The following is a 12524-nucleotide window of genomic DNA, read 5'->3' on the forward strand; positions in this document are numbered from 1 at the left end:
GTGGTAATGCCGGCACTTTTCCTTTGGAAGGGGAGAACAATTTTTTCTCTGTTATTGCCCAATATTTCAGACCATTTTAAAAAACCAAGTTTGCAGTAAGAACAACCCCCACCCTTCCACCACCCACCTTAAGGCATGTCCTAAAAAAAGACTTAAATTCATAGTAATCTGCTGGAGGAGATGACTCACAGCTTCCCTTGGAGCTTGATGGCCAGGGTGGGCCCTCGCTCTCCCCCACCCACCCCTTAGCTGTGTTGGATTAGAACAGATTTCCCCATGGGTGAAGACACAGCTCTGCCAAGCCCAAGTGGAGCAGCTACTGAACACGCGGTACATTGCCCTACTTCCCGAGAGACCCACAGTGCTATGGCCCTGCTTCTTTATATTTTGCCCACGTTAAAGGAAGCTGTAACCCCAGTTGACACTCAACATACACAATTCAAATTAACAACATGGTGGAAAGTGGAAAACCACCCTCCCCCAACCCCAAACCCTGCCATCCTCATTCCCAGGGATAGTTACTATTAAGTTTTGGGATATCCTTTCAGAACCTTCATCATCATACATAAGCACATGAATATTCACTTTTTTTTTTTTTTTTTTTGAGACGGAGTCTCGCTCTGTCGCCCAGGCTGGAGTGCAGTGGCGCGATCTCGGCTCACTGCAAGCTCTGCCTCCCAGGTTCACGCCATTCTCCTGCCTCAGCCTCCCGAGTAGCTGGGACTACAGGCGCCTGCCACCACGCCCGGCTAATTTTTTGTATTTTTTAGTAGAGACAGGGTTTCACCGTGTTAGCCAGGATGGTCTCGATCTCCTGACCTCGTGATCTGCCCGCCTTGGCCTCCCAAAGTGCTGAGATTACAGGCGTGAGCCACCGCGCCCAGCCAAATATTCATTTTTATACACACGCAGGCCTTATTTACATTCTTTTCTATAGGCTGGTGGGTTTTAAAAAAATACTATAGCCGGACACGGTGGCTCATGCCTGTAATCCCGGCACTTTGGGAGGCTGAAGTGAATCACTTGAGCCCAGGAGTTCAAGACCAGCCTCGGCAACATAGTGGAGACCCTGTCTCTCAAAAACAAAATAATAAAATAAAATTTAAAAAGTATATATACTTACAATATTTCTATCAGTACAAATAGCACCATCTCAAAGTTTTTTTAAAGATGGCATACTATTCCACTGTATGCATAAACCATAATGTATTTTAAAAAGTCCCAATTAACAGGCAGTGAGGTAGTTTACAAGGTTTTGTTATGACAAACAATGTTATACTGAAAGTCTCTGTGCAAAGGCAAGAAATAAATGGGATTGTGTGACCAATCAGCCATGCAGGGTTAGGGACAGGGAGGAATCAAGTATGATGCCAGGTTTCAAGCTTGGTCTCCTTGAGTGTCAGACATTTTTACTCTCTGGCTGACTCCTTTTGTCTGCCCATCTCCACCGTGGCCCTGTAAACACGACTAGGAAAGTCGGGGAATCGTCACCTCTACAATGAGACCAGAATAGGCCACGGTAACGTGGCTGTGAGAAACCCAGTGTGTATGTATACTCTACCCGCAGACTAACTCTGTTCCATCCTATTTAGCACTGACTTGAGTGTGTAGGTGAGCCTGCGCCTGTGTGTGCATAAATGTGCATATCACTCTGAGAAAGCCACCCTCTGAGGAGTGAGTAGCAGGCCTCCTGCACATGTGCACACCCACACACCTCCCCGTCTCCAGGAGGTGCCAGCTCGTTCCTCCAAACACAAACGCCACTGCCTCTGCACCTGGCGAGGGGTGTGCACTCATTCATAAAATCACGGAGGCTGCTCTCTGACAGTGTCAGGGTCTTGGATACTTTTGAAGCCCCTCACATAGAGCCACTTTCAAAGACTGAGCTCAGGATGCCACTGTTCACTGCTGTGTTCCTCCTCTCACGAAGTGTCTTATTGCAGAAGACTTCACATAGAATGGCATGACTGGAATTAACCCAAGGGACTTCTCGAGACAAGGGCTCCCATGGTGACCCAGCCTTTGACTTCTGTGGAATGAGGATCCTCTTGGCCTTTTTGTGAGCCTTACATAAAGCCGCAGACACATATACCTCTCAGAGTGTTGGACCTGAAGGGAAATGAGAGTCAGGTCCCAGAGATTAGAAAGGGGTGCATTTTTCTAATTCATCTTTTCTTTTTAATTACAGTGTGCACACAGCTCTTGGTCTCCAGACCTGATGAGGAAAATATAAGTTCCTATTTACAGCTCATAGACAAGTGTCTAATTCATGAGGTGAGTAGTGACAGGTTTTACAAAACCATTTTTTTATTGCTTAGAGATTTAAAAAGTATATATACTTACAATATTTCTATCAATACAAATATTGATAGAAGTCAAAGGTTCTCAGAGTTTCTGTGATGTGATCATTTTAGTCTCCAACAACTTGTTTTTGAGTGGTGGACAGTTATTAATAATAGGTTGGGCAGAACTAGGCTATGACAGCCTCAAACCCAAACACAGCTTGAACATTACTTTGCTGTCCAAAGATTTGCCCAGACTGAGCGCTCTGATGTGCAGCGAACGCCTGAGATGACTTCTGGCTGGGGAAGCAGACCCGGGTGGCCAAGCCTCGGAGGATAACACATGAGGCCTGCTGCTTAGCCCTGGGCGTTGTCAGGTCTTTTAAAAATCTTGTGTTGAACTCTTGCCTTTTAGCTTAGGGAACTAGAGAGAGGAAGGGAGAAAGAGAGCCCATAAATAGATAATGAATGTGTATGTGTGTGTGTGTGTTTGGGCTTGTGATTGTTGTAGGAATCGTATTTGCCATATATCCTTTTGGAGAAGGCCTGAGGCAGGCTGCAGGTGTGCCTACCGGACTCTCAGGCACAGTCTTCATATACAGAGTGAGACAGGCCCTTTGGCATGGCGGGGCTAGGCAGCCATCAGCACTGGTGGCTGTCCCTGAGGGACATGTAGGGAGAGGGAGTTGCACCTCAGACCTAAAACTCCAGTGGCTCCTTGGGCACCCCTCCCTCCCCACAAAGAGCTACAGCGGCAAGGCCTAGACTAGAGAAAACTTGGGACCAGATAATCCTAGGGTGGCGAAGTCTTTTTGTAGGATTTCAATGTGAGAATAAGATAGTAAGGGAGCCGGGGCGGTGGGTCACACCTGTAATCCCCACACTTTGGGAGGCCGAGGTGGGAGGGTCACTCGAGGCCAGGAGCTTGAGACCAGCCTGGGAAACATATTAAGACCCCGTCATTACAAAAAAAAAAAAAAAAAAAACCCAGGTGTGGTGGCGCACGCCTGTAATCCCACCTACTGGGGAGGCCAAGGTGGGAGGATGGATGGCTTGAGCCCAGGTGGCCAAGGCTACAGTAAGCTATGATCCTATCACTGCACTCCAGCAAGAGCAACAGAGTGAGACTTGTCTCGGGGGGAAAAAAAATAGTAAAGGCCTCAGGCCTCCTCACCTTTGCTGCATGGGCAGCCAGTACTCCAGGAGTCCAGTAGGCTCCGGTGAAGGGAGACGCCCAGCACAGCGGCCAGGCCCCTTCTCCACTTCCCTCTGATGTTCTCAGCCTTCCAGCTGCCACATGGGCCCTGTGCTATTGAAGGTCTCACTCAGTTCTCAGGGCCTTCACCCACTACCCACACTTCACATACAAGGGTACAGTCCCCCTCTGGGATTCCATCCCAGCTCCCCCTTCCCCACTTCCCCAAACCCTCATTTTTGCAGTTTCTCCTCTTGGAGAAACATAAGTATGGATTCTTATGTGCCCAAGCGGCTCTGGCCAAAGCTGTCAGTGTGACTACAGTGACCAGCCGCCTAGGTCGGGGGCTCAGACATGCCATCCTCTGAAATGTTTAACTGTACCAAAGTTCTAGACTTTTCACTGAAAAAAAATGTTTTTTTCCCTCTTTAATGGCTTCCCTAGAGCACCCAGGCACTGTCAAAAGCCTGTACTGAAGGCTTATTTGTGACTTTGTTTCAGGGACAAGGGCTTCTCCCCACAAGCTTGACTAATCGTTTTCTATTTCCAGTCCTGACACTGGACTTGTTTTGGCCAGGAAAAAGCGACAAAGGAAGAGAAGGCAAGAACACAGTGAAGAATGTTACAACTTGTTCATTCATAGATACTTACTGAGCACCCAGGCCCTGTCCTGATTTAGGCAGGTTACAGTAGTGTGGGAAGGGGTGAGACAGAAAGAAACAGGCCATTATAGCCATGATGAGAAAGCCTCTGATAAGGTCATCCCTGTGTGCCCTGGAGCACAGAGGAGGAGCAGCAGCAGGCACCGAACCTGGAGCCAGAACAGGGCATTTCTGTGGAGGAACTCTCTCCACGCTGAGACCTGAAAGGCAAGCGAGAGTCCTGGTGGTAGAGACTCGGTTCGTAAGGAGGCAGAAGAGGGTGATGTCTGCAGGGCTCTGTGTTTTGTTGGGAAGTAGGACATTTGTGGGTGGCTTGGGGCAGACGGAATGGGGAGGATTTCAGCCTCTGATAAAAGCAAACCGGAACTCTGCTTCCTCTCCCACGCCCGCTCTCAGCATTGATCTTGGAGGACAAGGTACTGTCCACCTTGCCTCAAGACAGCTGAGCCCATGAGACAGAAATAATGAGTCCTCCAGCTGCCTGTGCCAAACAATCCACAGGCTTCCTAATTGTCCCTCGGCAGCCCTGAAACTTTGGCCTGACGCTTCTTGCTTTCCTGCCATCCTGCGTGTCCTCCCTGGGTACCCTGGCTCTGGTTTTGTTTTTTCCCCTTTACCTCCGTGCAGCCCCAAGTGATCTCCTCTGATTGCCCAGAGGGGCCTTTCGTGGCTGGGGGCCCCCGGCAGGAAGGAGCTGGTGAGATGTCTGCTTGCTAAGTTCATGTCAGGATGGAGGGGCCTGCGTGCTGCTTTGGAAGGGAAAATGTTGTTCAGGGCTTTTTACGATTTTACTTTGAGAGAGAGGAAAAGCATCTGAATAATTTTCCACAGCCTCAGGTTATTCTGTGTGGGTAGAACACACCCTGCCTGTGAGGCCCTGTGGAGGCGCACAGCCTCCATCCTGGAAGAAGGTTCACCCGGGCGCAGAGAGACAGGACGCCCATTCATAGACCGGACACGCTGTTCCTTAGCTGGCTGGGAGCGGGGAAGGTATTGAGTGGGCCAGGACACCTCCCTTCCTTCCCGGGATGGAGGGACCGAGTCCCCAGAGTCATGAAAGGAAGGAGAGGAAAGTTCTGAATTTTACTTCTGAGACCAGTCACTTTGACTCCTGAATTATAATCCCAGGCCTCTGGGCACTTCGCTGTGTCTTGAGGTGGCTCTGGGAAGATGAGCTCTTGCCTCTTTATGAGCCTTTTCATCCAGCCACATACGCTGGGACACCATAGCCATCTTCCTCCAGACAGATGCATTGGTCTAGGCCTGAGAGGGCCAGAACTCTGGAGTGGTGACTAGGGGTGCCTGGGCAGTTGCTGGGCATGAAGCCTTCCCTTCCCCTCCAGGCCCCTTGGGAAACTGCTCCCCAGCCCAACCTGGGGCTGCCAGTGGAGGGGGCTGCAGTGAGATGTTGGGCATCATAGCCAATGCAGATCCCTCATAACTGAGCACTCCCCTGTAGGCCAGGAACCAGTGTTCAGAAACTCCTGGAGCCAGCCACAACCGAGCACCACACCCCCAGCTGAGAACCGGCCCCCACTCTCACTCAGCACTGCTAATGGGCTGGCTGCCATCTGCAGCCCTGAAGGAAAGGAGCCCGCTGCCCACTGAGGTGCTCAGGGAATGCGCTGACCTCCCCGGGAAGGTGCCAACATTCCCACCTTCTTGGATGCTGTTTGCCACCAGGGAAGATGTCATGTCTGTAATGATGTCTTAGGAAGCACATCCATGAAATGAGCCCTTTACTCCTTTGTCACTTGGAAACTCAGGCCAGTTGTCCTTTAGGCTGGCACCAGACCAGCTCAGTATTATAGTTTAGAGGCCTTGAAGTCATCTGCTGTGTGCTATTGTTGGAGCTCAAGGTCACGTTGAATACCTAATGCAATGAACAGCCATATACCACCACCAAACGGCCGGTTTGTGCAGTCCAAAACAAAACCCCAGTGTGACACCTGTGAGTGGCATCTATTGAAACATTGTTAAGAGTGAGGCACATTCCAGGTATTCTAAGTGTTTTTCATGTGTTATTTCATTCTCACAACATCCTTTTGAGGGAGATGATATTATCCTCAGTTTCTAGGAGGCACTGAGGCTTGGGTAGAGGGGCATGCATAAAGTCGTGCAGGGATTCGAGCCCTGCCCATCTGCATCCAGAGCCTTCTGGCCCACAACTCTCCTCCCCAGGTCACCCTGACCAGCATGCCCACATGTGTCCTCACACAACATGTGGCTGAATAAGCCAGTCACAAGCAGAAATGATCCCCTCTCGCTGTTAGTCCAGCAGAAACGCTTGCCTTTTGCCCAGTTTCAGAGGTACTCGTGCGTAGCTGGACATGCAGGGAGCATCACCAGCCAATGAGAAGGACTGTGGAGGACAGCCACGCCCTCGCCTCCTTGCCCGTCTTGATGCATATTCTTAATTGTATCTGGCTAAGGTCACCCGGGAAGAAGGGGTTTGTAAGTCCTCAATGACGTTTCTGCCACATGATTAACATCCTTCTGCTTTTGTCCACAGAGCTCTCCTGGTATTTAGGTCCTTAAAGATTAAGCATCATTGGGAGACAATTAAGCTGTCATTTTTTTTTTCTCCATTTAAGGAATCTGTTTCCTTTATGGGAACTAGTCATTTAGTCTGTTACTGAGTAATATTTTATGACTACTTAAAGGAATTCATGCCCTATTGACAAAACTACTTCGGAATCTTCTCTCCATCCTTGTTACTGTGAATCAATCAAATCACATGGACTTCCCACAGCACGTGTTCTAAGTTACAGTTCTAGTCACTTGGCAGGGGATTCATATGTGACGTGGGGTCCTCACCATCTAGAACACCCCATGTTCATGCTCTACCTGCAGCAGAATTACCAGGGCACTTGCTACAAACACAAACTCTCTAGACATCCCCTTCAGATCTACTAAATCAGGCTCTGGGCATGTGGAAGGGAGCCCGGGTATCTGAATTTTGACTGTCTCCTTGGGTGATTCTAATATATCATGAATCTGAGAGTTCCTGCCTTGGAGACTCCTAACCCACGTAAAGTCCTTTCCTAGTCTGTGGCAAGTACAAAGGCTAAACGCAAAAGGAAATATAACATAGATAAGAGTTTGTTACAAGGCGGTAGGCAAAACACACACACCAGTTTTACTAGAAAAGAGTTCTGAAGGCATCAGACCTACATATTTTCCTAAACTTTAGAGAAGGTTTAAGTCAGGACTGGCACACTGGAATTTTTGTAAGGCAAGAGACCCATTAACTGGAGATTTCTCAGCAAAGCCCTGAAACACAGAGAATATAGTCCATTCTCTGACACCCTGTAGACCACTCTAGGGTGACCACACACCATCAAGCAGATTGATTTTTGGAGTGGTTGAGAATTTTCATTGATTATGAAAATGCAGGGGGCCTGCAAAAGCCAGAGTATTCAACAATCAATTTTGCAATTCATTCTTGGTTGATAAATAGAGTCCGGAGTGGAGTCAGGAGGGAGGGGGAATGTGGGTATGGATCTGCCAGAAATGTAGCCTAAAATAAGGGTTGTCGACAGTTTGATGCATGTACCTTATCAAGCACCTCCAATGCTTGAAACTTAAATTTTCAAAATAGGGCAGCTCCCAGATTAAACTGACTACGTTTGGACCAGGTTAGAAACAGGTGAAGAAAAGGCAACTGCAGAGACTCCAATGTTTTCCTCTATTAATTGCATGTTTCTCCCTCTAATGCCAGGCTGCATCACCCATTTAAAAGTCCTGTTTGTTTTTGCAGGCATTTACAGAGACACAGAAAAAAAGATTGTTGTCATGGAAACAGCAGGTGCAGAAGCTCTTTCGGTCTTTCCCTCGGAAAACCCTTCTAGACATATCAGGATATCGACAGCAAAGAAAGTATGTTGGGATTTCATTCTTTGTAATGCATAGTGGTTCCCCTGGCGCCTTGTTGCCTACCTCGGTTCCTGGGGCAGGAATATGGCAGGGCACCATTCCTTGTTCACTCACAAAGATGCCCTGTGGCGAGTTCCAAGTTCCAAATTGCATTGCTTAAACAGGTGGGGCTGGGAAAAGGCTGTGAGAGTGAGCATTCCCAGGCGAACAGCTGAATGTGAGCTTTTGTAACTCAGCTTGCATTGTCAAAATGATGGTAAGAGTCCGGATGGGTATCAGAGGGGAGAGTGGGTATGATTTAACAAATGCAGGCAAAACACAGGATGGCTTACCCACAAAAAGGGGATCTGAAAGGATAAAAATGGGTTGTTCTATCAGCACCTTAAGTGGTAGTGTGATTTTTTTCCCCCTTCGTGCTGTAGACAAGCTAATTATAGTTGGTGGCAGGGTGAAGAGCCCAGTGCTAGTCTATTTTGGTCTGCAGTCTCATAGTGGAGCAGTACAATTCTTGATTTTTTCATAGTACTTCAGCTTCTTGCACGCAGTTAAAAATAAGCCTGGTTGTACTTTAGAACCCATTACCTTAATATAGTTTTAAATTGAGGAATCTAATTACATATTAAAGATGAACTGCAGTGACAATTTGTGGGAGAAATTAAGGGTAGAGGAAGGGTTAAGCCTTAAACAATGATAGGGAATTGTTGGGACATAAGGGAATGAGAATGTAAACATCCTGAAAAATTAACATGCTATTTTACACTTTTAAAACATGAGCAGATAATTTCTTCACTTGCACCTGAAAGGTTCTGAATTCATTTCATTTCTCGGTGCATGTATAGAAGCTCTCTGCCCGTGGTGTTAGAATTTGGGGCATTTATTTGCATAAGTGTGCCTTAAAACATCACTATTTTGTATTTAAGGGAGATAAGGCCAGTTGAAGTTTGTGAAAAGACTTCATGAAAGATTAATTTTAAAATTGAAGTGTGATCACATTCCAGCATATATAACGCTTATTTATTAAACAAACATTTACTTAGCACTTACATATGCCAAGTGGTATCCAAGCACTTTAAGAATAGTAATACATTTAATCCTCGTGACAACCATGTGAGGTAGAGCTGCTGTTGTTAACCCCAGTTTACAGACAAGTTCATAGGTAGCAGCATCGGGGATTTGAACCAGGCAGGCTGGCACCAGCTCCAGCTCCATGCTTTTAACCCTATGGAAGCCAGGCAACTCTCATGGTCTCAGGCTGATGAGCAGAAAAGATGGTTCAGGTAAAGCAACACTCTTCAGGACCAGTTCCCTGGCCCCAAGCCCTCTTGGGGTTGCCAACCCTCATGGGTTGGACTAGACTACCTCTTTGCCCTGAGGATTCCCAATGGCCCAGATGAAAGGCAACGTCTGCTTCCTTGGCCTCCTGCCCTGGGGCCTACCCCCATCCCAAGTGGCTTTTCTCTAAGAGCAGCAATACTTTTCCCAGGTGAAGAGAAAAGGTTCCAGACTCCTCTTGCAACACCAGGCCCCTGGGAGACAAGTTCCAAGAGGAAGAAGGCATTCGGAGGTTGGAGATGAAGATGGGGCTTTTAAGCTCTTCGCTGCTCCTCCAAAAGTCCCACCCTGGCCTCTGTCAGCCCTGTGTTGTCATAGGTCCACATCTGAGAGCCTTCTGAAGGTGGAGCAGGGGTCATGAACCTTGACCTCTCCAGTGTATTAGTAACACTTGGATTGGGCTAACCCAAGGTTTGCCAGGTTGGAGTCCTAACGGACCTCTTTTTATGGATTAGATAAGAATGAGTCGCTTGTGGATGTTCAATTGGATGTTACTAAAATGCTAGAAAATGTTTTATACTCATAAGTATTTCCTCTGGGATCTTTTTGTGCTATTAATCTGCTTTGAAGACCTGTTTCTCCAATAATACAAAGGTAACTGCAACCCAGCCCCTGCTTGAATTATCACAAATCCCAAATTAATTGGTTCTTATTAATGTTACTTTATCAAAGACTTTTCATGCATTTCAACATTTCAGTGTAATGAAATCAGATTTAGAAAGGTAAGGCAAGAGAATGAGAAAGGAAAACTTGCTTTTGTCACTTTGTCCTCTCCCCAGAAAGCATTGATGATTTCATTAAGCCTAGTGATCTTAAGTAACCCAAGCGTTCACTGTGGTTGCCAGCAGTGGCAACCCTCTGCAAAGCTGGCCTTGTAATAACCCTCGAAGGGTCCCATCAGGAAAAAGATGGCCTAGCCAAATTCTCCCCTCATCACGTCCCACTCTCACGCTTTACTCCCCTCCCCTATACAGCTGAGTCCTAAGAGTCCCTGGATCCCTCCTTTCTCCAGTGACTAAGTATCCCATAACAGAGTCCTCTTCCCACATTATATTGCTTAAGAATTCAGTCTTGCCTTCCTGGAAGCACAAATCATTTTAGCATCACTCATTGACTCTGTATTTTGCATATGAAATAACTTTTTAAAAATCCAACCAAAAAGGAAAGTGAGAAAACGCTATCCACGCTAAATAAGGAAAAACCATAGCAGAATACTGAATCATCTACCAGGTGGCCAAAATTCTGACTTCAGAACTCAAAGGACTAGTTTTCGTCATTAACAACAAAAAAACAAACAAACAAACAAAAAAAAACACTCAGCCCTTGTCTCTACCTCAGGTAGTCAGATGATTGTCCTTCCTCCGAAGGAGGTCTCTCATCATGTGAAATTTATTCTACCCCTCCTGGCCCTGAGTTCTTTCAAACCAAAAAATCTTCAGCCTTCATAAAAATAAAAACGAAATTTTTAAAAGGGAAAATGGGAGAAAAAAGGAAGAAAGGCCAAGATAAAGATACCAAGAACCTGTGAGTGTCCTCCTCACCACATTTAGATGAGCTTCTGACCAGAATCTAGAACTCTTTCCTTGGCCACCAAAGCCTGGAAGTAGAAAGGCACAAGCCCAGAATTCTCCTTCCTGCCACTTCACCCCCTAGGAAATTTAGGAATTCTGTGGAGAAGAGAAACATTTTCTGAGATCTGCACTGCTGGCTCAGATGCCCCTCCCCCTACATACAGGCACAGCTCTCTTTCTCAGGAAATGACTGTTCTGCAGGCCCCTATCACCCTCAACTGGTTAAACTACGTCAGCCCTGCTTCCCGGAGTCTCCCCACAGGCTTGGTACAAACCTCCCCTGTGTCGCTGGAAAAGCAGATCTCTTCCATCTTGTGGCCACTGGAGGTAAAGCATTTCGACTTCAACATCCGTGAATGACTAAAGCTGACTCTTCTTGGAAAGAATGTGCTGGTTCCTGAAACCCTGCCGGCTGCTGTATAACCTCCCGGACCTGAGGCGTGTCGGAGAGGATGCATTCTTCAGTGCTGAGGTCACCCAAGCCAGCGGGAGCGCCGGCATCTGCATGTGATGCTAGGGGCTCTGGCAGCCTCCCTGCGCGGACCCAGGAGAAGCATGGACCTGCCCTGGCCCTTACGCAGCCGACTCTGCAGGGAGGGCCTGTGAAGTGAAGGCAGTCTGTGTCCTAGGTCCAGAACACTTGCAAACATCATCTCCTACCTTAGATCCCTCGCCCCACAGGTGGCATCAGCTCTCCCATTTGAGGATGTGTCATGATGGCAGAGACTCATTGGTTCATTCATTCAACTGCATTCATTGTGCAGAAACTGATTCAGGCACCGGACATGCAGGATGGATGAGGACAGACATGGAGCTTACATCCTGGTGGGCCTCACGGGCTTCTCCAAGTCCGCCACACAGGCTGAGCAGAAACAATGATAGGATTAAAGTAGGGAGCATTGGGACAGGAGTCAGACCAGTTCTGACCCTGACTCTGCTGTTTTCTTCCTATGTGGCCTCTCGAAAGCATGTGAGTGTTCAAGACCTGTGTCCTCATCTGCAGCAACATGGGTTGGAGAAGATGCGGCGGGGAGGCGCAAGGCGGCAGAGTGCTGGTGAACCTGCTGAGCCTGCGTGCCAGCGCTGCCCCCTGCTGGCTGTGTGACCTGTGCACAAGGATTAGGCACTGTTTTACTTCTCCAGCTAGAGAGAGCACCTACTTCATAGGGTTGTTGCAAGGATCAAAAAATAATGTTGAAGTCCCAGGAAGTTGCGTGTGATATAGCCTCTCAGATGTTAGCTGCTGTTTTAATTATAGTTATTTGCTGGCACATAGCTCCCCGTAGGCCTCATAACTGTCAAAATGTGAGCAGAGGCGGGGTGCAGTGGCTCACGCCTGTAATCCCAGCACTTTGAGAGGCCGAGGCAGGAGGATCACTTGAGCTCAGGAGTTCCAGACCAGCCTGGGCAACATGGTAGACCCTGTCTCCACCAAAAACATAAAAATCTGTAGTCCCAACTACTCAGGAGGCTGATTTGGGAAGATCGCTTGAGCCTGAAAATTGAGACCAGCCTGGGCAACATAGTGAGACTCCATCTCTACAAAAAAAAAAAAAAAATTTAAGTTAGCTGGGCATGGTGGCACATGCCTGTAGTCCCAGCTACT

The 12524-nt window shown here is 47.6% G+C and overlaps 1 protein-coding gene across 7 annotated transcripts in view; it reads left to right on the forward strand.

Annotated features, from left to right (window-relative positions):
- Nucleotides 1–12524, forward strand: part of SAMD4A (sterile alpha motif domain containing 4A) — a 231921-nt gene that overhangs the window by 201026 nt on the left and 18371 nt on the right. For 4 of the 7 annotated variants that reach the window (XM_030810828.1, XM_030810805.1, XM_030810824.1 and 1 more), the window contains 2 exons: nucleotides 2189–2274; nucleotides 7900–8018. In XM_030810828.1, coding sequence (XP_030666688.1) covers nucleotides 2189–2274; nucleotides 7900–8018 — 205 coding nt within the window. Of the gene's footprint in view, nucleotides 1–2188; nucleotides 2275–7881; nucleotides 8019–12524 lie in introns of all 7 variants that reach the window. The other 3 variants (XM_030810793.1, XM_030810818.1, XM_030810800.1) reach the window with 1 other exon arrangement.

Source organism: Nomascus leucogenys, chromosome 1a, assembly GCF_006542625.1.
Source record: "Nomascus leucogenys isolate Asia chromosome 1a, Asia_NLE_v1, whole genome shotgun sequence".
NCBI classification, from domain to species: Eukaryota; Metazoa; Chordata; class Mammalia; order Primates; family Hylobatidae; genus Nomascus; species Nomascus leucogenys.